This window comes from Anser cygnoides, chromosome 3, assembly GCF_040182565.1.
Source record: "Anser cygnoides isolate HZ-2024a breed goose chromosome 3, Taihu_goose_T2T_genome, whole genome shotgun sequence".
Classification (NCBI taxonomy): domain Eukaryota; kingdom Metazoa; phylum Chordata; class Aves; order Anseriformes; family Anatidae; genus Anser; species Anser cygnoides.
The window spans coordinates 18,403,599-18,426,919 of record NC_089875.1 but is presented as its reverse complement, the minus strand read 5'-3'; the positions used below and the strand labels follow the sequence as shown (position 1 = coordinate 18,426,919).

Here is a 23,321-nt window from a genome sequence, read left to right as displayed (position 1 = left end):
ACAGCACCCGGCGCTCGGGAGCCTGCGCCCGCCTCGGCTCCCGCCCTGCCCCTGCCGGGCCCTGCCGCGGGCAGCGCGCCGGGCCCGCACCTGGGGACCCCCGCGGGGCGCCGCCCGGGCCATTTTTTTCTCAATGAGCGTTCCCGCGCCCCGCCCCCGAGCATTTGCATAACGCCAGCTGCCGGGGCCGCCATTGGCTGCTGGCGGGCAGGCTCGGGCGTGACGTCAGCGCCCGCCGGGTAATGCCCGCGTTGTGGCGGGTAGTTGGAGCCGGCAAAGCTCGCGCGGCGGCGGAGGCGCGGGCACCGCGGGCACCCCGGCGGCACGGCCGGCCCCGCTCCGAGGCCGTCGGGCACGGCGGGGTCGCAGCGCACGGCGGGGCGCCGCCGGCCGGTGATGGCGGGCAGCGGGCTGCTGGCCCGCCTGCTGGCCGCCGCCAGCCTCGCCCTGAGCCTGGCCCCCGAGGCGGCGGGGCCGCGGGAGAGCCCCGGCCTCTCGCGGCTGCAGAGGAGGAACCTGGCGGTGGACTTCGTCGTGCCCTCGCTGTTCCGCACCTACGTGCGGGAGCTGCTGCTGCCGGGGCCGCCCGGGCGCGCCGCGGCGCGGGGCCGCCTGCTGCTGGACTGCGCGCCCCTGCTCCGCGCCGCCCGCGGAGGGCAGCCCCGGGCCTCGCCGCTCGCCTCCCCCGGCGGGCCCACCGGAGCCGGGCGGCGGCCGCGGCGAGCCAAGCAGCTGGTGCTGGAGGTGGGCGAGGGCAGCCTGCGGGACGGCTGTGCCGCCGAGCCGCCGCCGGGCTCCGCCGGGGCCCAGCTGGAGTTCAACGTCACCGAGCTCTTCGCCTGGTGGCTCCGCGCCGGCTCCGGGCGGCTCCGGGTGCGGGTGATGCCCGAGCGCCGCGGTGCAGCGCCGGGCAGCGAGCGAGGGCTCTCGGCGGCCATCCGCGCCGCCCGCCCCCGCCTCCTCTTCCACGTCTCGGCGGCAGGTGAGCCCTGCGTTGCATGCACTGCGTCGTGCCCCGCAGCGCCACGCGTGTCCGGCTCCGCCGTGCCGCTCACCCTTAGCCCCGCGGGAGAGGGAGGCGCAGCCCCAGCCCCCCCCCCTCCGGAGCAGCCGCGTTTTGCCCGTACGGCTCGTCCTTGCTGCGCTTTACCCGTCTGAAATGTACGGAGGGGGCTGCGGGGCCGGGAGGACCGCTTAGAAAGCGCCGAGGGGGTTTTATGCGGTACAAACAGTCCGTTGTGCCAGACAACCGCAATCGAGACTCGGAGGTGAAAGTGTCATTAGTCTAAGGAGAGCAAGGACAGGTTGTCTGAAACTTCCCTTTTTAAGATGATACATTTTTTACTCAGAGTGCTGCAAGTGGATTTCCAAGATGATGTGCAGGCAGACCTCAGCGAACAGAAACATTTGTACAGCTGAGATTGACCATCAAACATGCAGTAATACTATTTGGTATTGCTATCAATATTATTACTCTTCTCTAAGCATAAAACATAATGGGTGACAGACAGACATGCAAGGAAAAGGTTTTCTGGTGAGTTTCATGTAGCTGTGTCCAAATGCCTGGCCAAAGGGGCATTCCATATCACACGGCATCATGCTGAACAATAAAAAAAAAACACTGGGGGAAGTTGGCAGAGGGGGGCTGCTGTTGCCTGGGGACTGTTGTGCATCACTTGATTTATTTATTCTTTATGTTACTGTTTTTTTTTTTTTCCTTTTTTTTCCCCATTCTTATTAAACTGTACTTATCTCAACCCATAAATTCCTGCACTTTTCAGTTTTCTCCCCTATCCCACTGTGGGGGAGTGAGTGAATGGCTGGTGTTCAGCTGTCTGCCAGGTTAAACCATAACAAGCTGGAAGTGAGTTAATTTCTACCCCTTTTAAAACCGTAGAGGATATTCATACACTATATCAGCTACAGTATGACAAGAAGTTGTTTATCTGTGAAAGCTCATGTATCATTGACACCTCTCTGAAGAGAAGCCCTGGCTTAGATTTTTTGATTCTGGATGGCAGTGATTTGCAGTCAGGGTATGGGGCAGCTCCATTACATCAAGTGAAGTCTCTAATTTGGGCCAATGATCAAGGAAGATTTCCATTCTGTGCATGCATTGCACCTTTAACACAAGCTCTGATTCAGGCTGTCCCAATAAAAGATTGTAATACCTAGAGGTCTGCAGGACCGAATAATTTGTCACAGTGAGTTAAGTAGCTTTTATGAAGCTGTGTGGAAGTCAATGGTGTGTCCCTGAGTAGCTGCCTACTTAATGGTCCACAGAGTAAACAGAAGTAAACTCACAAGAGGTGAGACAATTCAGTACTGGGCTATGAATACGAAGTTGGAACAACCGATTTTTTGATACTCAACTGAGAAGATCCATCAGCAATTTGAATAACTGCAAATTGAGCCCATCTCATTCCTTATTACCTGAAGCAAAAATCAAAGCAGGCTGTTAAAGCAGGCTCTGTGTGAACCAGTCTTATACTTCAGACAAAAAGTGACATGCCTGGGTTAGCTCTTTCTGTGCTCATTTTGGCAGGGTAAGGCAGAGATGTCACCTGCCATAAGTTGTCTGGGTGAGGCCAATGCTCCCTACCTTCAGTAGATCTTGCCTTGCTATGTTACAGGAAAAAAAAATACAGACACCAAAACTCACCTGCTATTTTTTCTCTTTGGGGAATTTATTGTGAGTAGCAGTCATTTTGCTTTAAAAATCTCCTCCATTTTCGGTGGTGAGGATAGCCTTAGCTTTTAATGCCACCTCAACCCTAGTGCTTTTAGCAATAAGGGAGCTGGAGGGCATATATTTGTCTTCTTTGAGGAAGATGGTGTGATGTTTAGCTTGGGTGAAGGGTATCCTTATGAACTGATGGGTGTTTTGGTCTTGTAACAACACAGATGGAGCTTTAACCAAAGTTCATCAGTAAACCCCCAGGCTCTGGTTATTGTCTTCGCTGTTGGGAAGAAATGCATGTTTTTGCTGAGAGATAACAGTGGTTACCTATACCACTGTAAAACCATGTTGGAGACAAGGCTCTGCTGTTTTTACTGCAATACAGTCATGCAAAGTCAGTCACAGGGGATGCAGGAATAGGAGGAGCAGAAGGAATATGGACTGCATCTACCTATTTCACAGCAGTTCTCCTAGCAGCTGTTCATAATCTGCAAAAGTCATAGTTTCCTGCAGAATTCTGCACCAAGGCTAAAATGCATAAGTTGTGGCACTGTCAAATTGTCTGACACTTGGTTAGCAATGAAACCTTAGTGTGTTTATACTACTGTATGACTTTGCACTAGATTTGTAGCATGGGGTTACTGAATAGTTTGAAAATCCATTCTTTCTGCTTTGTGAAGGTGCTGCTTACGTGAACACCATGTGTCACTGCCATAGTTAAATTTGCGCCATATAGATAGCCCTGCTCACAACAGAATATGCTGACACAGTGGTAACAGCATGAGCAGCATCCACTAGCCCATAAGTGTGCAGATTCCAGTAATTATTAATACTATTGCAGCTAATTTGTATAGGGCTTAACTAAAGCCTTTCCTAAGGCAACTGAGCCTTTCCTTCATTGCTTAAGCTAATTGGAAATGGATTTCAAACAACACAATCCCCCCATCAATAACGTAAAGAGGCTTTACTTACGTTGACATACTTAGCACTCTCTCGCTCTCTGTTACACAGGATTGCAGTATTTCCTAGGAAAAAAAGCAATTACCTTGTTTAATTTTTTTTTCCACAAAATTATCCTCCATGTGAATGGAGATTGAATTACAATTTAGGATAAGAAAAAAACTCAAGAAGCTGAATTCCCATTGAGTTTAGGGTTACAAAAGAGTCCTGTAAATAATACTTTATTCTCTTTAACTGTTACTGTCTCTGGTACTTGCTCAGAGATATTTAACTGGAGTGAACCCATTCCTATTCTAACAGCACGTTTGCACAAAGCATAATGCAATTTGTCTCAGTGTGTTACTGAACAATTAGTAAAAGACTCTTACTGGAGTGCTGTTGTTTAATAGACAAAGTTCACAAGAATTTCTACAATGCTCTCCTGCAAATACTCTCAATGCCAGATTTCTCTCGCACACTTAATCTCATGTAATGCGGCATCCTGCAAGAAAAAGCTTCCTTTTGCAGGAGCTGTGGTCCCCAGCCCATCTACCATTTCTGTGTCAGGTTGGCCTTTTCAAAATTAGGTAAGAGAGAGTTTTCCTCTCTTGGAAATGCTTCTTGATTTAATATTGGTTTCTCTTTCTTCCCACAGTGCTCCTCTGGAGCAAAAATCAAATTAATGCACAGGAAGGGAGGTGTCCTGGTTTTGGCTAGGATAGAGTTAGTTTTCCTCGTAGTAGCTGGTAGGGTGCTATGTTTTGGATTTAGGATGAGAATAATGTTGATATCACATTGTTGCAGAGCAGTGCTTACACTAAGCCAAGGACTTTTCAGCTTCTCACACTGTCCTGCCAGCGGGCAGGCTGGGGGTGCAGCAGGAGCTGGGAGGGGACAGATGCAGGACAGCTGACTCCAACTAGCCAAAGGGGTATTCCATCCCATATAGCGTCATGCTGAACAATTAATATGGGGGGGGCTGGCTGGGGTGGGGGGACCGGCTGCTCGGGGATAGGCTGGGCATCGGTCAGTGGGTGGTGAGCAGTTGCATTGTGCATCATTTGTTTGTACACATTATTATTGGTAATAATATTATCCCTCTTATTATTATTTTCCCTTATTTTCTGTCCTAATAAACAGTCTTTATCTCAACCCACAAGCCTTCTCTTTTTTTCAATTCTCCCCACCATCCCACAGAGTGGGGAGGGGCAGGAGGGTGGGCGAGCGGCTGTGTGGTGCTTAGCTGCCCGCTGGGTTAAAGCACACCGGGGGGGCGAGCTCAGAGAGGGTCACAGTGCTGCAGATCTCCCGTACATTAGGTAAGCCTCCCAGCTAGCATGTTGCTGGTGACTTTACTGTCATTGTCTTTGGGTTTGATTGGAAATTCTGTCCTACCTCCAAGGAAAACTTTCCAGAATCATTTTAATCAAAATCAATACATTCCCATGGGAAACCAATCTGCTAGCAAACCTTTTTGTCAGAAGAGTCCTGGCCAGTTTTTGTTTTGGTCTTAGAGGGTTTGCTTTCTGATGTCAACACACAGTGGGTCTCTAGTGGAGTCTGCTCTGGACAGGCTATAGAGCTTTCTTTAATAAAAATCCTAAACGTTCCTATATTGAAGCTGCCAGTTAAAGGACTCAGCACTGACTGTCCCTTGTGTGATTTATCCCACAGGTAGTGGGATGTTGGATAGGCATCGGCTTGGGTTAGTCCAGGTGAAGTGCTCTGCACTTGCAAGGTCTCCATAGTAATCCAGAGCCCTGGTAGCCTAGCCCTGCATAGGTGCTTGTGTTTTTTCATGTTAACATCCCAGATAACCAAATGACTTACTGCAGGGAACCTACGCCACAAATGTTGCTAAATATGTTTCTTCCAAGCTTACTTGGGAAGCTTAATAATCTGAAATGGCCATAAAATAACTTCCCTTGAGAACTAATTGCTACTTACATATGCAAATGTGGGAAGTGTATGTTAAAAGGGGCATACAGTGGTGAAAATGAGTCGTTCCTCCTTCTAAAGGTCAATGTACTTTCATTCATGAAATAGATTTAACATTCCAATTATATTTTTTTTAAATAGCAGTGTATAAGTCTTCATCCTCTAGCTAGGGGAAATATTACTCCTGCACTGTGGTCTTCATCTAAAATCGTATTAACTTGCAACACATACTCTCCCTGAAACTGTCTACATTCATTACATACCACTGCTATTATAATGCTGAGGCAATTAGGCTTTTCATCTTTAGGGTAGTGCTACCACGCACCTGAACTTATTTGCAGGAGGAACCCTTTACCTAAGATTAGAAAGATCTTCAGACTAGATGAAAATGTGTTTCTGAAAGTGGACATTTTGAAAATGAAAATCAGAGCTGCAAGCTGAAATCAGACTGTAGGAAAGTCCACAGATTTTTTTCACATATTTCAGAGGTACCAGCTTTTGACCAAGGCCTTCCCTTCCCTTCCCCTTCCCTTCCCTTCCCCCCTTCCCTTCCCTTCCCTTCCCTTCCCCCCTTCCCTTTTTTTTCCCTTCCCTTCCCTTCCCTTCCCTTCCCTTCCCTTCCCTTCCCTTCCCTTCCCTTCCCCCCCGCTGTCTCCAAAGAACAAAGTTTGGAATTGTGCAATACAGAGCAGAAAAATGGTGAAAGACTTCAGTCACTTCCCAGTCGCTGTCTGTTTTTCTCTCCTCCTTGACTGTATGTGAGGTGAGGTCTGATCTCTCCTGATAAGTTGGAGGCAAAATTCAGTGATTAAGTCTGAACCATTGCAGTAGGGCTTCTGAAAGGCTTACATTTTAGTGCAAGTCATTTTCTTCTTTTCTGCTGGGGATTTGTGCTTTGCCTAGGCCTGTGGGCCAGCTTTACCAGCACAGGTTCAAGGACAGGCCTGATTTGCACTTGAGTTTACTCCAGACAGGAATTAGTGTTACTGAGGCTTTCTTCTTCTACCCTTGGGTAGTCACAAGGCACCAGAGTACTGCGTTCCAATTACCAGTTGCTAAATCACAGTGAACCCTAAGCGTGCTTAGGAGCATCTTTCCCAGTCCTTCCTGCCCTAAATTTCAGGTCTGTAGCACTTCCCTTCCAGTCACTGGTGCTCTCCAGAAACCTGGGCTTGGTCCATCCACAGGAGTCAGGCTTTATGAGAGTCAGGATTATGGCAAAATGTTTTTATGATTTCCAGGTCTTTTTTTTTTTTCTTTCTGCAAATGTCATTTACTTTTAGGCACGGCTCATTTTTTTTAGAAATGTTCTTATTCATAAGCTTATTCAGTAAAATATCAGTAAATGAACACCAAAAGGGACACGAGTATCGGTTTATTATGTTAATTATTTTATGTGGATGAAAATTTATAGTAGATTTTTAAAAGATATTTTCTCCAATCTTGCTGTGCTTTAATTTCCCCGTTCTTAAAAACAGTGATTTAATACCTACAGCAAAGGAGTGCGCTAGCAAACTTTAGTGCTTTATTATATAAATGCAGAAGCATACTTCAAAATCAAAGGTGGTTTTGCACTGTCTGATGGTTGTATTCGAACGTAATCTCATCATTTGGTTCACTGCACATCTCACACAAACATTATATGACAGGAAATATAATCTGTGTTTGTGATAATGTTTGTGAATTAGTCAAAAAAGTAGAGAAAGTGAGGGAAGATTAGCAGCACTTAGCATTTTTAAATTTCACAATTTATTTAATTGAGTCTGGTCATAGTAAAGAAAATACCACCTTTTCACTATATTAGTGCTAACTCATTTGGGGGGACGCTGTTTTGGGAATCCAACTTCAAATTTTCTTCGCAAGCAGCAGCAAATTCAGTGCTGTACCTGGACATTTCTGTTTTTTACTATCTAATAAAAGTAACCACTTGGGTTACCCAGAAACTGAAGTACTGAGACTAGGGGACATCTAGTTTTTGTCACAAGTGACATACCTAATGGCAAACAACAATCTAAGTTGCTTACTTTTCTTACCTCTTTCTTTCCCCCAACCATAGCATCTGTTTCCTGATGAGCTGCTCAATGTGGCTGCTGAGACCACGGTGCTAATTCAAGAAAGGTCCGTTATGAAATGTGCTATATTTCTCTTGCTCTTCAAATTCAGAAAAATTTGGTTGGAGAAAAATGTCATGGAGGTATAAATGCAGATTTGATAAGCCTGACCTTTCTTTTCTTCTGAACAATGAATGTCAGAAAGCTTAAAATGGCAAGCTGAAATGGCTGGAAGTTATTTACGTGTTTAAATATTTAGGCAAGGAACACATTTTGAGACTGAAGTCTAGTTTACATGAGCATTGTGATTTATGACTGAAGCAGCCAAGTAACTTCATGGTTGTCACTACCCTGCATGAGCATGGCTGCTCAGAAATGCACTGTGACAGCACAGATAGGACTTATATATCTCTGCTTTCAGAAGCTATAAACTATGTCAGATGTAGTGAAGGAGAATCATCTGCACTTGTTGGTCCTGTAGGATCTGTGATGTGGTCGAATTGTTCTGGCTGTATCCAAGAGAAAGAGCTGGTGGCCCGCTGCAAGTGGAGTCCAGGCTATTTTTTTTATAACAGGCATTCTAAAGAAAATGGGAAACTATTGTACAAAGATAAAATCAAGTACAGAAAAACAGGCACTGAATGCAAAGTGATCACTGTGGTGTGAAAATAGTGTATTGGTTAATATTTTGCATTTAGTTTTCCTCTTGCCAAAGAACTTCAGTGTTTTACAAAGAGTGGTCACAGCAATCAAATTCTTCTTTAACTTCCAACATAATTGTCTTGCAATATTGGGTCTTCCATCAGTGAATGTGGCACAGAGTGAGCGGGAAGGAGGAGAGAATCACATGAGGAGGTAGAGTCAGAAGGGTTGTATATCGACACTTCTGCCATTGACATGCTGTGTGACGTGAAATACTTCTTTTTGTGGTTGGTACCTCCTTTGCATAACAGGGGTAGTTTTGACTGCTTTTGGACTCTGTTGGTGCAAGATGCTAATTTTTTTGCAGATCACTATTACTTTTACTTTCTAAGAACCTCAATAAAGACAATAAGATGCAGTTTGAACTCTCGGATTTCTGAGGACAAAGCTAAAACAGCCTACCATACTGATTTATTTTGATGTCTGCAGTGCTAATCATAGGACTGCTATTTCCTTGCTATCCTGGATAGCAAACTTATCAAACTTAAAAATGGCAACAGTTTTGTTTGATTTTACAATAGACTGAATTTGTGGTTTTGTAAAAAATTATAAGCAATGCCTTAACCTGTTAAAGTACCATACTGTCTGAAAGCCAAATGGTCAAATTTAGGTTTGCTAGAGTTTTTAGATTTTACTTTGTGGGGCTTTGGCCAGGGATACTTGTAGCCCTACAAAACATGAGGAGGAGTGGGATGGGCTGTGGTTCCTAGTGTCGTGGCCAGCTGGGCCAGGGGACATTTAATGACTGCAGCTGAGCACCATCTCCTCGTGCATTGAAGAGCTGCAGGTGTTGGTACAGTTGACTACCAGGCTGCTGAGCAGGCCACGTGTTGTCTCCTCTGAGAAGTGAAAACCTCACGGAGATGGTGGGAGAAGGTCTGTTGTTTATGATTTTCTTTTTAAGGTGTCAGAAATTAATAGAGAATGTGGGACTTGAGATTGTTTATAACTTTGGTAGTCTGCCTGTTTCCTCCTGGGTTACGGGAAGAATGGCAAAGTTGAGGTACTAGGAAGGAACCTTTCATCTAGGTCTTTCTAGAAATGAGGGCTATCCCCTCCATAAACTTGCCTCTAGAAGCTCTGCCGTTAGCCTTACAAATTTCAGAAGCCTGTAAGTGGCCATCCAATGCTCACATTGAGGCAGAAGAACTGCTTTCCCTGTCAGAACAAATGTGTATGCTGGAATGGCTTGGACTTGAATTCGCCCTGCAGCAGTGTGCTGCGAAGGAGGAGGTGTGGGGTCCTTCTGCAAGATTCTCACTGCCTCTCGTATCCTGCAATGCTGTGTCTTGAAAGAAAGCTGTGACTCTCTCTCTGAGTTAAGAGCTGGGTAAAGGGAGACAAGATGGCTCTGTGTAAGGTGGTCAGGTGAAGAACAGAGGATGCTTCGTGAGTGTGGGGAGAAAGCAGGGACACTACAGCAGTGAGGGTGGGAATGTGGTTAGACATGGCCACGTGTGGATTCTTGCACGATGTATTTCTTGATGTCTGTTAGGAAGAGGTAATATCAGTCTGTGTATGTGCTCAATGATGTGCACAAATAGACATTTTGGAACTTCTTCTTCCATGTCGTGCTTTCTGGGACTCTTATGGCATTGGAGATTTCTTTCTAGCTCAGTTTCAAAAGCTTGTGTGGTTTCTTGAATATACGTGCTGTAGTGCCTGTGGCATGCAGCTGAACACCTCTGATTTCACCTGCCACAAATCTCTGGTAATCTTCAAAGCTCTGCAACATGCAGCAGACTTTTAATTTCTATACGTACATTGGTATTTGCCTGTTGTTTCTACTGGCCCACTACGTAACAGGCTATCAGCTGCACCAGAATGTCTGGGCTTTTTATAGCTTCTTCCATCTTAGATTCTCAAAGTACTTTAAGCCTTATCATCCTGGTGACAATGCTAAGCATTATATCTATTTTACAGAGAGATCCCAGGAGACAGAAATGGAAAAAGCAGTATTTGTTTATGTTAGACTGTAAGTGCTGAAAACAGTTTTCCCATATAGAGTATACTACATAGTGATGTCTTTCTCTGCTTCAGCCAAAAGGCCAAGAAAGATCAATAAATTAGAGTTGAGAGTCTTGATAACTTACTGGAAATACTGCAGCAATTATTGGCAAAGCTGCTTTGGAGTCCTGTCTACTCCAAATTGTGTTTGCAATGTTTGTCTTTCAAAGAAATACGTTGTGGTGGTGGTTTTTCTTTTTTTTTTTTGTCACGTTCCACACTACTACATTACTGTTTACACTTTATTTTTGCAAACATCTGGGATCTGCTGAGCCTCTACCTGTCTTCAGAAATTGCCATGCGAACTTTCAATTTGTAGGAACATGATGCAATGGTTATTTCTGAGGGACATTTCATTATTGATGCTAATTAAACTTGAAACTAATGAGAAGGGATTACTTTTCAAAGCTGGAGAGGAGGCCAGAATAGTTGTTATAGGTTAATTATTCTCTTAAACGACTCAGTTTAAGTAACAATTCAGTTTTATCAACTTTTTTTTTACGTTGTGCCGAAGGCATGTTTGAAGAGGATTCAGAATGTAACTGTTGCACTGACCTCATCTAGTTCTCAATCAGTAAACTCCTTCCCATCTGCAAAAGGTTAACAAAATCTTTAAGAAAAGGAAATTTGTGGCTTATCTATGTGTAGGCAATTCAGATGAGGTCTCACTGCAAGTATTTCTTATTACCCTTCTTCAAGATTTCCTTGGAGTGCTTTTTATATTTGAAAAATGTAGTATTCTGTAAAGATTCAAAATTTAATGGTTGTGTTGCAAAACAGGTGCCTTATGGAGGTGGAGAGCGAATCCGTAATCAGGGCTTGCTTGAGATTATTATTGTGAGCAGCCAAGGAAGGGAGGTGGTGGGACTTGCTTTACACAGGAGTGAAGGGCTCTTGCTGGCAAGCACTGTGGCTTTTTGGTGGTGCGAGGTTGCACACCGGTTCATTTCAGTCCTTCCTAGCTCTCCTGTTGTAATCCTCCTCCTCCTCCTCACAGCTCTTTGGAGAGATGAAAAATGGCCTCAGGTTGTTGCAATATTGTACTACAAAAAGGGAAAGGGGGAGCTGGATTGTTGATATTGTGATTGCAGAAAGCTGAATAAAATGTTTTTGGGCAGGGATGATATCAGTGTTAATTAGCTGCAAGTGTTAGGGCAGCCTACGTGCTCCATTAACCGCTTGCCTGGTGCCTTCTGTCAGAGGCTTTGTGGATAGGGAATTATATTAACGGGGGACTGTAAAGGTAAATGGCCATTTCTGAAGGTGATCAAAATGCTCCACAATGGCTCAAATAGGTGGTGGGAGGCTGTGGTTTAGAGAAGTCCTTCAGTGTTAAGATGGTTTGCCTACTAATTGCAGGCTACAATCAGAGGTACAGCAGGGTGTCCTAAAAGCACAGCGTTTGCTAGTCCTGAGCTCAAGAAAAGAGTTGCATCTTCCATCTGGTTGGTGGTATCAAGTCCACAGATAAAAACACCCTCTGAGTATCCATTTGTGCCATTGGATTGTGTCAAGGCTAACTCACTGGATTTTGGATAACATTCGAAGTGCTCAGTCTCTTTTGTTGTTATGGTTCTAAATCACATGAAGGTTGATCAAAAGCCCAGTGTTTCCTTCTCTGCTTTGCCAGCCTTACTGCCCTTTATCTCCTGAAACAAGGCAGCATTAAATCTTTAAGATCTGATTCAATAACACTTTATGGATAATAATTATGACTGATATTTAGGCTTCAGCAGCCAGTCTGTATGGAGACTTAATGCGTTGGGTTTTAATACTTTTTTTTTCCAACATCAATTGTAAAGCAGTATCAACTAGAAGAGAAAAAAGAAATATCAATGAAGTAGTTGCCTCTGCTTCTCTGCAGGGTGTTTGTATGCTTGCCCCTTAATGTTGCTAGCACAGTGGGATTTTGCTGGTGAAAAGATTTTGTTTACAGAATCTATTTATGCAACTGCAGAGTTGTGATGAGTGAATGAATGAGCTACAGTAATCCTATGCTGGGAAAGGGAGTACATTAGTGGATAGTCCCTGGAGAGCAATTGATCCTTTTAATAATAAGTATCTGAATTCAAATTTTCAGAGATGCTATTTAGAGAAGAGCTGCACAGCTTCCTCTGAGGCTTATCCCACTAATGGGAGTTCTTTAATCTACGAAATTCTTTAGTTACCCCATATTAGTGAGTTGTTATTTTCAGAAGTTTCCTTGATCTTATCAGGACATAGCTGCACGTATATATGTCATGAGTGTTTATGGAGATGGTCCCAGAACCAAACTGAAGACCAGATTGAGCAGAAGAAAGCTCTGATACTTTTGAAGTCCTGAAATGACATGCACAGTTATGCTATATAAATTACAATACAAGAGAGAGGAAACTTTTGTTAGTTTCCATACAGGGTCAATGCAGGAAGTTCTCCTGTTGGCACTGAAAGAAGTTACCCAAAGGACCCAGGGCTGGGTTCTTGCTCAGCTGAACCTTGTGATATCAGTTAATGCATTGTTAACTTTAAGTGTACTATACTTTATAGTTGCCTTTTTTTTTTGCATTGCTCCTCCTTATAACTTTGTGTAAGGAAATCTACCTCCTTGTTAAGTTCAAATAAGATGCTGTCTGCTTTTGTCCTTTTTTTTTTTTTAACCTTTTTGATGGGGGGGAAAAAAAAGAAGGGAATTCTGAAGTGCTTTGGGAGCTACGTGGAGGCCTTTCTTTGACATGGCTAAATATGTGAGTAATGGGGTGCTTAGAAACAATTCTACGTGTGATGGATGCTCAACAATAAGAAATCACAAATTGTGGGCAGCAGAGCTTAGAGGGGAGAGCTGCTCAACAAGATTAATGGGAAAGGAGACCTTTAGTATAATGAAAGACACAGTTCAGGCTTGAAAACGTAAAATGACACACTAGATCGAGTCTTAAGGAGTTGGACAGCTGGGTTTCCTCTGCAAGTGGTAAAATGCTTTTGTAGAGACCCTTTCTAAGTAACAGAAGAGCTGTGAGACAAGTCGTAATTCCCACTTCACCTGCAGCTGAGTACAGTTGTATATTGATGGCTCAGATTATTTACAGGCTACCTGTCAGTGGTGTTGAAGGAAACCTAGATGTTTCTTTGTTATAAGAAATGCAGGCAATAAGGAAAAACAGGATGAGACAAAAATAGAATGTAGCTGGGGCTGAGCACTGTAGGGTTTATTTTACAACTAAAATACAAGTCTTTTAAGTATCTCATTGTGCACTTGGTGTAAGGCTGAAGTCAATGAGATCCTTCTTGGATCTTATCTAGCCAGATTTTCCTGTAGGGGTAAAGCTCATGATCTTAGACAAACCATGTGATTTAAAGGTACTCAAAAAAAAAAAAGGTCTCTTTCAATTAGTTAGTAGAACTTTATAGATGTATTTTATTTCTAGTAGAAATATCAAGTTTAAAGGAAAAAATTGATCAATATTTTGATTCACAATGATAAAAACAAAACAGGTGAAAGTGTAGCTCTTTTTCTTTCCAGCTCACTGTAAGTTGCAAGCAGTTAGTAACTCCAAATATCATGCCTAAGGAGGTTTGACTGTGGATCAGTTAGTAAAAGGTTAGTCGAGCTGGACACAGAACCATTGTGCCTGCAATGTTCCTTATCTATCTCTGACAAGGATAATAGTGTGTGGAAACAAAGCCAGCAAACATGTAAAATACATGTAAATATAGAGGACAGCAAGTAATAACTGGACTGGTACTCAGATGCAGAACGCATTATCTATAGGTACAGTGGCTTGAAATATGGCAGTGCTGGTAGATAAACATTAAGAGGACTATGAAGCTGAGAATAAATAGAGCAGTACTCTAAACAGTAAAGATCTGGAGCACAAGACCATAGGAAAAATATTCGGGGCTTACTGCAGATGTGAAAGATCCCTAAAGCTGTCAAGTAAATGCGCAACTGGCAAGTAGGTGAACTGTTGGGACATTGACTGAAATGGTAGAAGAAATAAATCAAAGGGGATTGCATTAGTGTAACTGAAGGCAGTATGCTACTTTGCTTTCTTCATGGAACACTACACTTCAAAACAATGACTGTCATCCCATTAGAATGATCAAACTGAGTGAAGACAAGTCCCATATTTAGGCTATAGCATATAGGAGGCAGAGGTTTCTCTTCCATGCAGTCATCATTTTCCTTGAAGGCCTTGAACTGGAGTTTGATGGGAGACATAAGCCAGTTGAAGCCAAGAGCATCTTCCCATTGTATACCTACTCCACTCTTGTTCTCAGATACAGCCAGACTGGGCCGGAACCACCTTTCTTGCTCTTTGCTACCAGGCCACCTGCTGTGAGTGTACAGTGAGACACAGCACACCTAGTTTTTTTTTTTTGTGATGGAAGGTTAGAAATTGCACTTCTTTTCAGCGTTTCTGGCATTTTTCATTAGCTCTTAGTCTTGGGTGGTAAGCAAAAGAATATATTGCTGCTCAGTTTAGTGACCAGAACGATTTTGTCTGTACCGTTGTTACATATGAGCATGTGAGATGCTGAGAGCCCTTCTTCTTGAAGTCTTACAACTGTTTTGTGGAAAGGACTCTTGTGTGTAAACTGTTGCTTTGCAGCATGGATATTAGCAATTAAACATATCTTGCTGTGACCGACTGTTAGACCTGTGGCATCCTGTGTCTGAGTTCTGAGTTGAATGAAGACAACAGAAGTATCATTCGAATAAGTGGAATGAAGGAGTAAGAGCATCCTAGTGCAAGCAAAGGGAAAAAGCACCAGGTCTTTGGAGTGCACTGACAGGAGGAAAGGACTTCTGGTTTATTGTAATATTCCTAAATGGAAAGTTCAGATAGTCACCTCTTAAAGACTTTACGTGTGCTGCCCATTAAGCATTATATATCTGAAGACCTAGCTCAAGTATTTTTTTTAACCTTAATTTGTTTAGTTTGCACCAGGGTACTGTACAGCACAGACAGACCATTTGGGTCTCCTAACTGAGAGTAAGCACCCTTCCCTTTTCCCACTGTGACTGTGCTACTGTTGTCATGCCTTCATGATATGCTGATAAGATATTGCAAACCTCAAACTTAAAAGGCCAACAAATTTGCCCTTTATGCCTCATGAAAAAATTCTAAGTAACTTCTGATGTTATTTCCAGTTGCTTTTTGTTACCTAACAGTGTGGAAATAAGTTATTTTTAAAAATAGGGTAAAAGGATTGGAAGGGGGGGGAAATGCTTTCAGAAGAGAGAGTCAGCTAACTTGAGCTTTGTGTCTGAAAGGGGATCACTTCTTATTTGAGAAGGGACAGAAAATGCCTTGCTCCTGCCTCTAAAGTCTGTTCCGAATATCTATGATAGTCAAACCCATCTGCAAAGATTAAGAGATAAAGATCTTGTCTCTTACTGTGTCTTTTATCATCACTGTAATCCCTTTTCCAAGAAACATTTGGGGATTGCATTAGGGGGTCCAAATTAAAATGTTCAAGGAAAGGAAAAGATAATAGAGGGTCAGAGTAGATTATATAAAAGTTAAATCATCAGAGTTAGTAGAAAGAAGAGCAGACAAAGTACCCAAAAAACAATGAAAACTCATGTCCAAACTTGTTTAAAAGGCACTTCCATTTTAGTTGTAATTTTTTGTTAGTTCAGGCTTAGAACAATTCAGAGATATTTTTTCCAGGTCTCTAAATTGGTCCAACACTTGCTTCTTTGAAATGCCTGCTTTATTCATAGTTCTTATTGCATAGCAAGATCTGTGTCTCATGGGTGCATTGTGAACCATTTTAGACAATATAAACTTGCTTTCTGCCTCAAGATTTTGATGCTGGTGCTCTAAGAAGAAATACTTTATATGGTGTTCTTTGAGCTGCTCCGGGCATGTTCCTATGCTAGTAACAAAAGCCTGGCTTTCAAGTTAGCTTTGAGAACATGGTTCTCTGTCTAAGGCCTCGCCACTTCTAAAGGTCACCACTTCACTAAATGCTGTTTTCAGATCCTTATAGACACTTTCATTATCCTGTAGTGATCACTGTGTATCCCGAGGACAGAATCCTGCAAGGTCTGGAAGCCTTTCTGTTTTACACTGGTAAAACACAGGTATCTCTTGCTTTTCTGTAGCATCCATTATTGTTATGAAGAGTGATGGGATCATACGCAGGGAATTTCATCTGTTCTTTTCAGTGCACGCCTAAAGACAGGGAGGGAACGTGACTTTTGGAGGTGAAGTTCCATGAAGGCTCAGTTTTGCAAAATTACTTCTCCAAAAATCCTACTCTCGGTAAAAAGTGCCAAGTTCAACTCTAGCAATCTGAGTCTCACATGCTTTAAATGTAGAGCCCAGTTGGATTTTTTTTTTCCTCTGGGCAAAACCATTTGTGTCTCTTTAGTAGAAGCCTTTCTGTTAACACATTTTTTCCTCTCTGAGAAAGCTATCTGCGGTGTTAGTTTTGTACCACCACAGGAATCCCTTCCCAAAATAGCCTCCTCTTCTAATGAGGCTGCTTGTCATGGAAGTAATGCATCATTGTGACTGACAGTATCATGACTTGGTCCTACCTTGATGAGGCTTCCTCCACAGGTCCCTTCACAAATCCTTTTTTCAACATTGCTTTTCTGAATATATAACTCTTCTCTCAAAGGCACTCTGTAAAAGCAGTGTGGTGCCATTTCTCTGAGTAGCATTAAAACTGTGTCAAACTGAAGGGAGGCTCACAGTAAGGTGATAAACTAGTGGCTTGTCAAGATTTTTGCTGGCTAAATAGAAAATGAGTCGGGCAGCCTTACACTTGAAGGTGGAGAGAGATGAAGGCAATTTTGGTGTTTCAAAATCAGCCATTAACATCCATAAAATGAAAAATTTGTTTTTTGAACTCATTCTGATTTGTGAGGGACTCTCTTCACCAGTTTTTGTTTGCTTGTGTATTAATAAAAGAATACATTGACTAATATATTAAAAAGCTAAGATTTCATCTGTTAATCAGTTTTCTTGAACAGCAGTTTTTGATAGAGTGGATAGTCTGATCTATTTGTGAGGTCAAAACAGGTGAGACTGACGCCTTCTGGCTCAGATACAAAGTTGGAGTTACAAGGTGCCAAGTTCAGCTCTAGTAATGTGAGTCTCACATGCTTTAAATGTAGACTTGCTGTATTTCAGAGTGGTGGAAAGATAAGGTTTTGTAAGCAGTTCTATAGTCTTTCATAATACCAATTTTTCAGTAAAATGATGACATCAGTGAATCTTGCAATCTTGCTGAAGTGGCAGGGAATTAGAGGTGAACTTGGCTCTCTCCAAAGGTTGGAGAGGTTGTGCTGTAACTTGTTATTGGCCATCATCTCTGACACTGCAGGGAAGATGAAACTCTGACCTATTGTGTTCATTAATCTTTAGACCTCTATCTTCAAACGTTTCATGTAGTTCACTTCATTCTTTTCCTCCCTCTTTTTGGGGTCCAATATAACACTCCAGTTAGAGCTGGTAACTGGAGTAGTGGCACCCGTTTAAAGCCAGCAGTTTGCTTTGTGCTCCTGCTGGGTCAGTGCTTGGCAGTAGGTAATGGGGGCTGCAGCACCAGCATGGCTGCTGTGCCCCTGTGCTGGGTGGGTGAGCGTCCCCACTCCTCTTCAGCTCTTGTGCCCCGATTGAAAATGTCTGTAATAAAACATCTGCTGAGAGGTGCATGGAGATCACGGATTTCCTGCCTACCAGGTTGAGGTTGTGAAGTGCAGACATCTAGACTGGTAAAGTTTGTTTCAGAAGCTGTGGATCACTTTCCAGCCACACCTGGAACTTCAATGAGTTTGTCTTTGTAGTTACAAATAGGATTCGACCAGGGTTTTTTAGGGCAGCTTGAAATGTGGTTTGTTTCCTCATGTGGCCTATATATGTTCTTACATTTGCCCTGTTTTTCTGTGAATGTCACCAATCTGAACATTGCTGCTGCTTGGAATAATGCTCTGTTCGGATTTATGGTACTCTGCATACCTGATTGCTCACCACGTATGTCACCAGAATAAAGCAGTGTGCAGAGCAAGGGACTCATTGGGAGAGTGACACACTTGTGACAAGATGAATCCCAAGTCATGCACGAGTTCTCTAACTGTTTTGGGGCATGACTTGGGTATCTGTTTGTTACACGGGACTAGTATTTGGTTCACTCACGGAGACAGTGGGTGACACACCATCGACGTGAGCCTCCTCTGTCGACAGGTCAGTGAGCTTACTGCTATTGAGTATTTGTATGGCAATGCAACAGTTGAGAACTGAGTTATAACATGCAGGTTACTAGGTAGATGTGACAGTCAGTGAGGGAGCATGAGGTGACACTGAGACAATTCAAATTAGTAAGTATCTGTTTGTGCTCTAATTGCATCTCTCCAGATACTTCTGTGACGTGTGGTGGAAGCCAAGCGGTCTGTAGACATAACTGTATTTCAGTGTTCCGCTTTCTGAACACTCTGCTGTGGTTTGTAGAGGAGAGAGGCTTCAAGGACCTAAGCTGCTTTATCTGTGCTTTCAGATAAACTCTAGTCATTCCGCAGTTACATTTCCTGTGTATATATATATTTGAGTTTTCACATTACGATCAGCAAGAGCTGTTTCTGGGAAGCCTGATTAAAAATGCAGTTTCTCCTAGGAAAGAAAACAAGTGTTTTCAGCACTGAAAGAGATCACAGAATGATCATGAAAAGAATGAAATGAACTTTGAAGTTTGTTGCATGGAAGTAGGTAAAATTAACCTCAGGGCTTTCTACTGTTTGTAAAATAGCTTATTTTGAATAGACATCTACTGAAAGTATAAATGACAAAGCATCTAGGAAACAAGAGGTGTCTCTTATTGGGGTTAGCCTCAAGAAAGCGAGGCAGATTTTTTGACTGTTACAAAAGACTTTGTGGAAAAATTATACTTTATATTAAAAAATAGCAACAGCCAACACACAAATTGGCTGTAAGAAACCACAACTGCTATTTCTTGTCCTTTACATTCTGTTAGCGTTTTTGGGAACACACAGGTGGGTTCCAGCTCTGCTGTAGACCTGTGCCTCCTAGGATCAGACTAGTGCATCAGCAGCTCAGGCTGCGGAAGTACAAACACTGCTTTCCTGTTCTGCTCTCTCGAGCTTGATTATGTTCTTTTACAGTGGTATAATTAATCATATAACTGTCCATGTATCTGTAAATAAAATAGAGAGAATCTCAGGAAAATGTTATTTCTAAGCTCTGGAGTTGACCTTTTTGACACTGTTCAAAAGGTATAGAGGAGAGAGGATTTCAGTGGTATCAGGTACTACCTGCTGTACTGCATATGGCCAAAATCTAATCAAATAGTGACCTTCTCATAGGTCTGGTCTGGAAACTTAGAGAGAAAAATGAATGTTGGAAGATATTCACCATTTTCTTTTGACATTCTGAGAAGTCTGGGAGACCTTAGTATTAAACACTATTTTCTGGTTTCTACAGTATAGCCCTAATCTGTAACCAACCCTCCCATTTTTCTCCTCAAACATTCTTTCAGATACGTATCCTTTTCACAGGAATAGAAAATCTTGTTTGTTATTAGCAAAAAAAAAAATAAGGCATGTTTTATCAACAACTTTAATAATGTGTGTTGTATTCTGAAGTGTCTCTAACACTTCAGCTCAATGCATATGTTGAAAGCAATGGAGACTGCCTCTCCAGTGTCTTTCATCAATCATTTTAGATATTTTATGTAAAATCCAACTGGCTCTTCTATAATAATTAGGGGCAAGTAGCTTTGAATTGTCACTTTGATAAATTTTTGGAGTATTGGCAGTGTTATGGGCAAAGGAAGCAGGCATTCAAGCATTTCATCTGTCAATGTCATTATGGAATAACTTAAAAGATCATGTGGAGTGTCCTAGCTATTTGATAAAATAGCTCATCTACACGAATGACTGGATTTTGTGTGGTTTCATAATCTACTGAACTGTCCTTTATCCTTTGCTTTATGAATAGCTGTTAGAACCAGGTGCTTGATAAGTTTGTATTGTTTTTCTGCAGCCTTTTGTTTTTTTTTTATGTCAATGAATGACTTTCTATGGTGAATGTCATAGCAATGATTGACCTATATGGTACACGCATGGTATTAATTTATAGTGATCAAAATTAATTTATCCCAGATGGATACATCATCACGCTTTTCCCCCGTTTCTCTGTAGCATATAATACCAAAGGCAGGCAGAACATTTTTTTCACACCAGTATCCCAAGCAAAAATTCCAAACTAGGTAAAGTCACGTTTGTTATATGCGTTACAAAGCAAAGTGCTGTTTTTAAGGTCCTATATAACTGCATGGTTAGAGCCTATAGTGACATAGTAGTGTGATCTTAGGACCTATTGTGTTTTGTCACTTTCAGCATTGACTGTGCATTGGTTTGAGCACAAATTAAAAGTTAAATACATAGCTTCATGTGCCTTAGGTTAAATGAAATGCAAACAATGATATTTGAAATTAAAATAAGCTGCGGTGTTAAGAAAGGACAGTGACCATTATCTACCCGGTCTAATTGAATTTCACAGTGGTTTGAAAACTAGTTCCCACCAAGTATGTTATGTGTGGGGACAGTCTTTCAGTCACTGCAAGACTAATACACCTGTGGTGAGATTTGACTCTCATTTTGCCAGTTGTTTCAATTTTTCGTGTTTAGGTTAAGGCAGGTGAAGAGAGAAAGAGTAGAGAGAAGGTGGTGATGCCACTAGGCCCTGTGGTAGGGGTGGTAGCATGCCATGCAGCCCACGGTGCTGAGGGAGCTGGCTGATGCCAGTGGCTTGCCAGGCCACTCCATCATATTTAAAAAGCCCTAGCAGCCAGGTTAAGTCCCTGGTGACTTGGGAAAAGGGAAATATCACTCTCTTTTTTAACAAGGGTAGAAAGGAAGACCCGGGGAACTACAGACAGGTGAGACCTCTGTGCCTGGGAAGATCATGGAAAAGATCCTCCTGGAAGCAATGTCAAGTCATGTGCTGCAGGACAAGAAGGTGATGCGAGACAGCCTGCACAGCTCCACCAAGGGCAAGTCATGCCTGACCAGTCTGGTGGCCTTCTATGGTGGAGTGACTGCATCATAGCTGACAACAGAAGACCAACTGGTGTCATCCACCTGGACCTCTGTAAGGGCTTTGACATGATATCTTGGTCTGCAAATTGGAGAGAGATGGATTTGATGGGTGGACCATTCAGTGGATAAGGAGTTGGCTTGAAGACAGGACCCAGAGAGTGGTGGTCAGTGGCTCTATGTCCAGGTGGAGGCCGGTGACAAGTCCCTCAGGGGTCTGTCCTGGAACCAGTACTGTATAATATCTCTATCAACAACATAGACAGCAGGATTGAGTGCACCCTCAGCAAGTTTGTAAATGACACCAAAATGAGTGGTGCAGTCAATACAACAGAAGGAAGGGACCCCTTCTGCTCTGCCCTTGTGAGGCCCCACATGGAGTGCTGTGTCCAGGTCTGGAGCCCCCAGCACAAGAAGGATGTGGGCCCGTTAGAGCGGGTCCAGGCAAGGGTTGTGGAGGTGATCAGAGGGCTGGAGCACCTCACCTATGAAGAAAGGCTGAGAGAGCTGGGGCTGTTCAGCCTGAAGAAGAGAAGGCTCTGGGAAGACCTTACTGCAGCTTTTCAGTACTTACAGGAAGCTTACAAAAAGGGTGGAGAGCGACTGCTCAGATAGATGATAGGACTAGAGGGAATGGTTTTAAACTAAAAGAGGGGCAACTTAGATTACATTTTAGGAGGAAGCTCTTCATTCAGAGGGTGGTAAAGCACTGGACCAGGTTGCCCAGAGATGTTGTGGATGCCCCATCCCCAGAAGGTGTTCAGAACCAGATTGGATGAGGCCCTGGGCAACCCGATCCAGTGGGTGGCATCCCTGCCCATGGCAGGCAGGCTGGAACTAGATGGTCTTTATGGTCACTTCCAACCCAAGCCATTCTGTGATTTAATGCTGCCTTGCTGTTAACTTATGCTAGATTATCATGCAAATTCACTTCCTAGACATAGGATATATTTAGCAAAATGGGAGCAGAGTACTGAAAATATCAATAAAGAAGTCCATACGTAGGAATTCTGTATGAAAAGATCTTGACTTCTAGCTAAACGGGGTGTCAGATCATGAAATAGTCCGTTATTTGAATTATTTTAGTTGTGTATAACCTTTACCAGACTTATTGACCATGTGTCACGTTTTTATGACTGCTTTTCAGTACTGAGGTCTGGAGAGTAATGTCTTTATGAGGTATGTTGCCCTGTAGAAGTTGCAGGAGTCAAGCAGAGGACAGTGGACAACGTGGGCATCCATGTAAAAAGGTTTATGAGATGTGATAGCGTAGGTGTAACCTGCTGGGCTGCCAGGTAGGAAAGTGTTTCTGCCTTGATCTTTGTTTCTTTTTTCTTCTGTGGGGTTAGTAAAGGCAGTTCTTGTTAATAAGCTTCAGACTTACTGTGATTCTGTCTTATGGCCATGATCCACGTGGCTGCAGGCAGCACAACTTTCTGGGTGCTGTCTTGCATCTGGCAGGTGAACTAGATGGTCCTTGTAGGTCCCTTCCAACGGAGTGATTCTGTTCTAAAAGATCCTGACTGTGCTGAGCATTTCCAACATAACACTGGTGTAGTAGGGTGAGTTTTTTTACCAAAGTTAAGGTTCCCTGACGCTCTGAAAGCTGGACAAGCATAACACAATTATTTGTCCAGGTATGTGCTGAGGATCTCCCTTAGGAAAAGAAAAAATGTACAGTGTCATTTGTGAGGAGACTAAAGTTGAGTTTAACATAGCCTTATCTTAAAACAATGTTAATATAAACACACTGGAGTACATTTTTTGCACTATTTCAACTTGTTTATAACTGTTTATAACTGTTTAACTTGTTTATAACTGACAGCTTAGACTTGTGTGACTCCATGTTGGTCTTTGAAAATGAGGCTGCTTAGTTTGGTAGGGAATGAAAAGCTTATGGAGTAACTTAGTAGTAAAGAGTAAATTGACTTACTACTTTGAATACAGGCAGTAGAAA

General features: G+C 42.9%; 1 protein-coding gene across 7 annotated transcripts in view; it reads left to right on the top strand.

The window, feature by feature from the left end:
• The first annotated feature begins 241 nt into the window (after nt 1-241).
• ALK (ALK receptor tyrosine kinase) overlaps nt 242-23,321 on the top strand; it is a 305,041-nt gene continuing 281,961 nt past the window's right edge. For 6 of the 7 annotated variants that reach the window (XR_010830090.1, XR_010830091.1, XR_010830089.1 and 3 more), the window contains exon 1: nt 243-982. Coding sequence is in view for 4 of the 7 variants with exons in the window: in XM_066993582.1 (XP_066849683.1) it covers nt 397-982 (586 nt within the window). In the remaining 3 variants the exon portion in view is untranslated. Of the gene's footprint in view, nt 983-23,321 lie in introns of all 7 variants that reach the window. The other variant, XM_066993583.1, reaches the window with a different exon arrangement.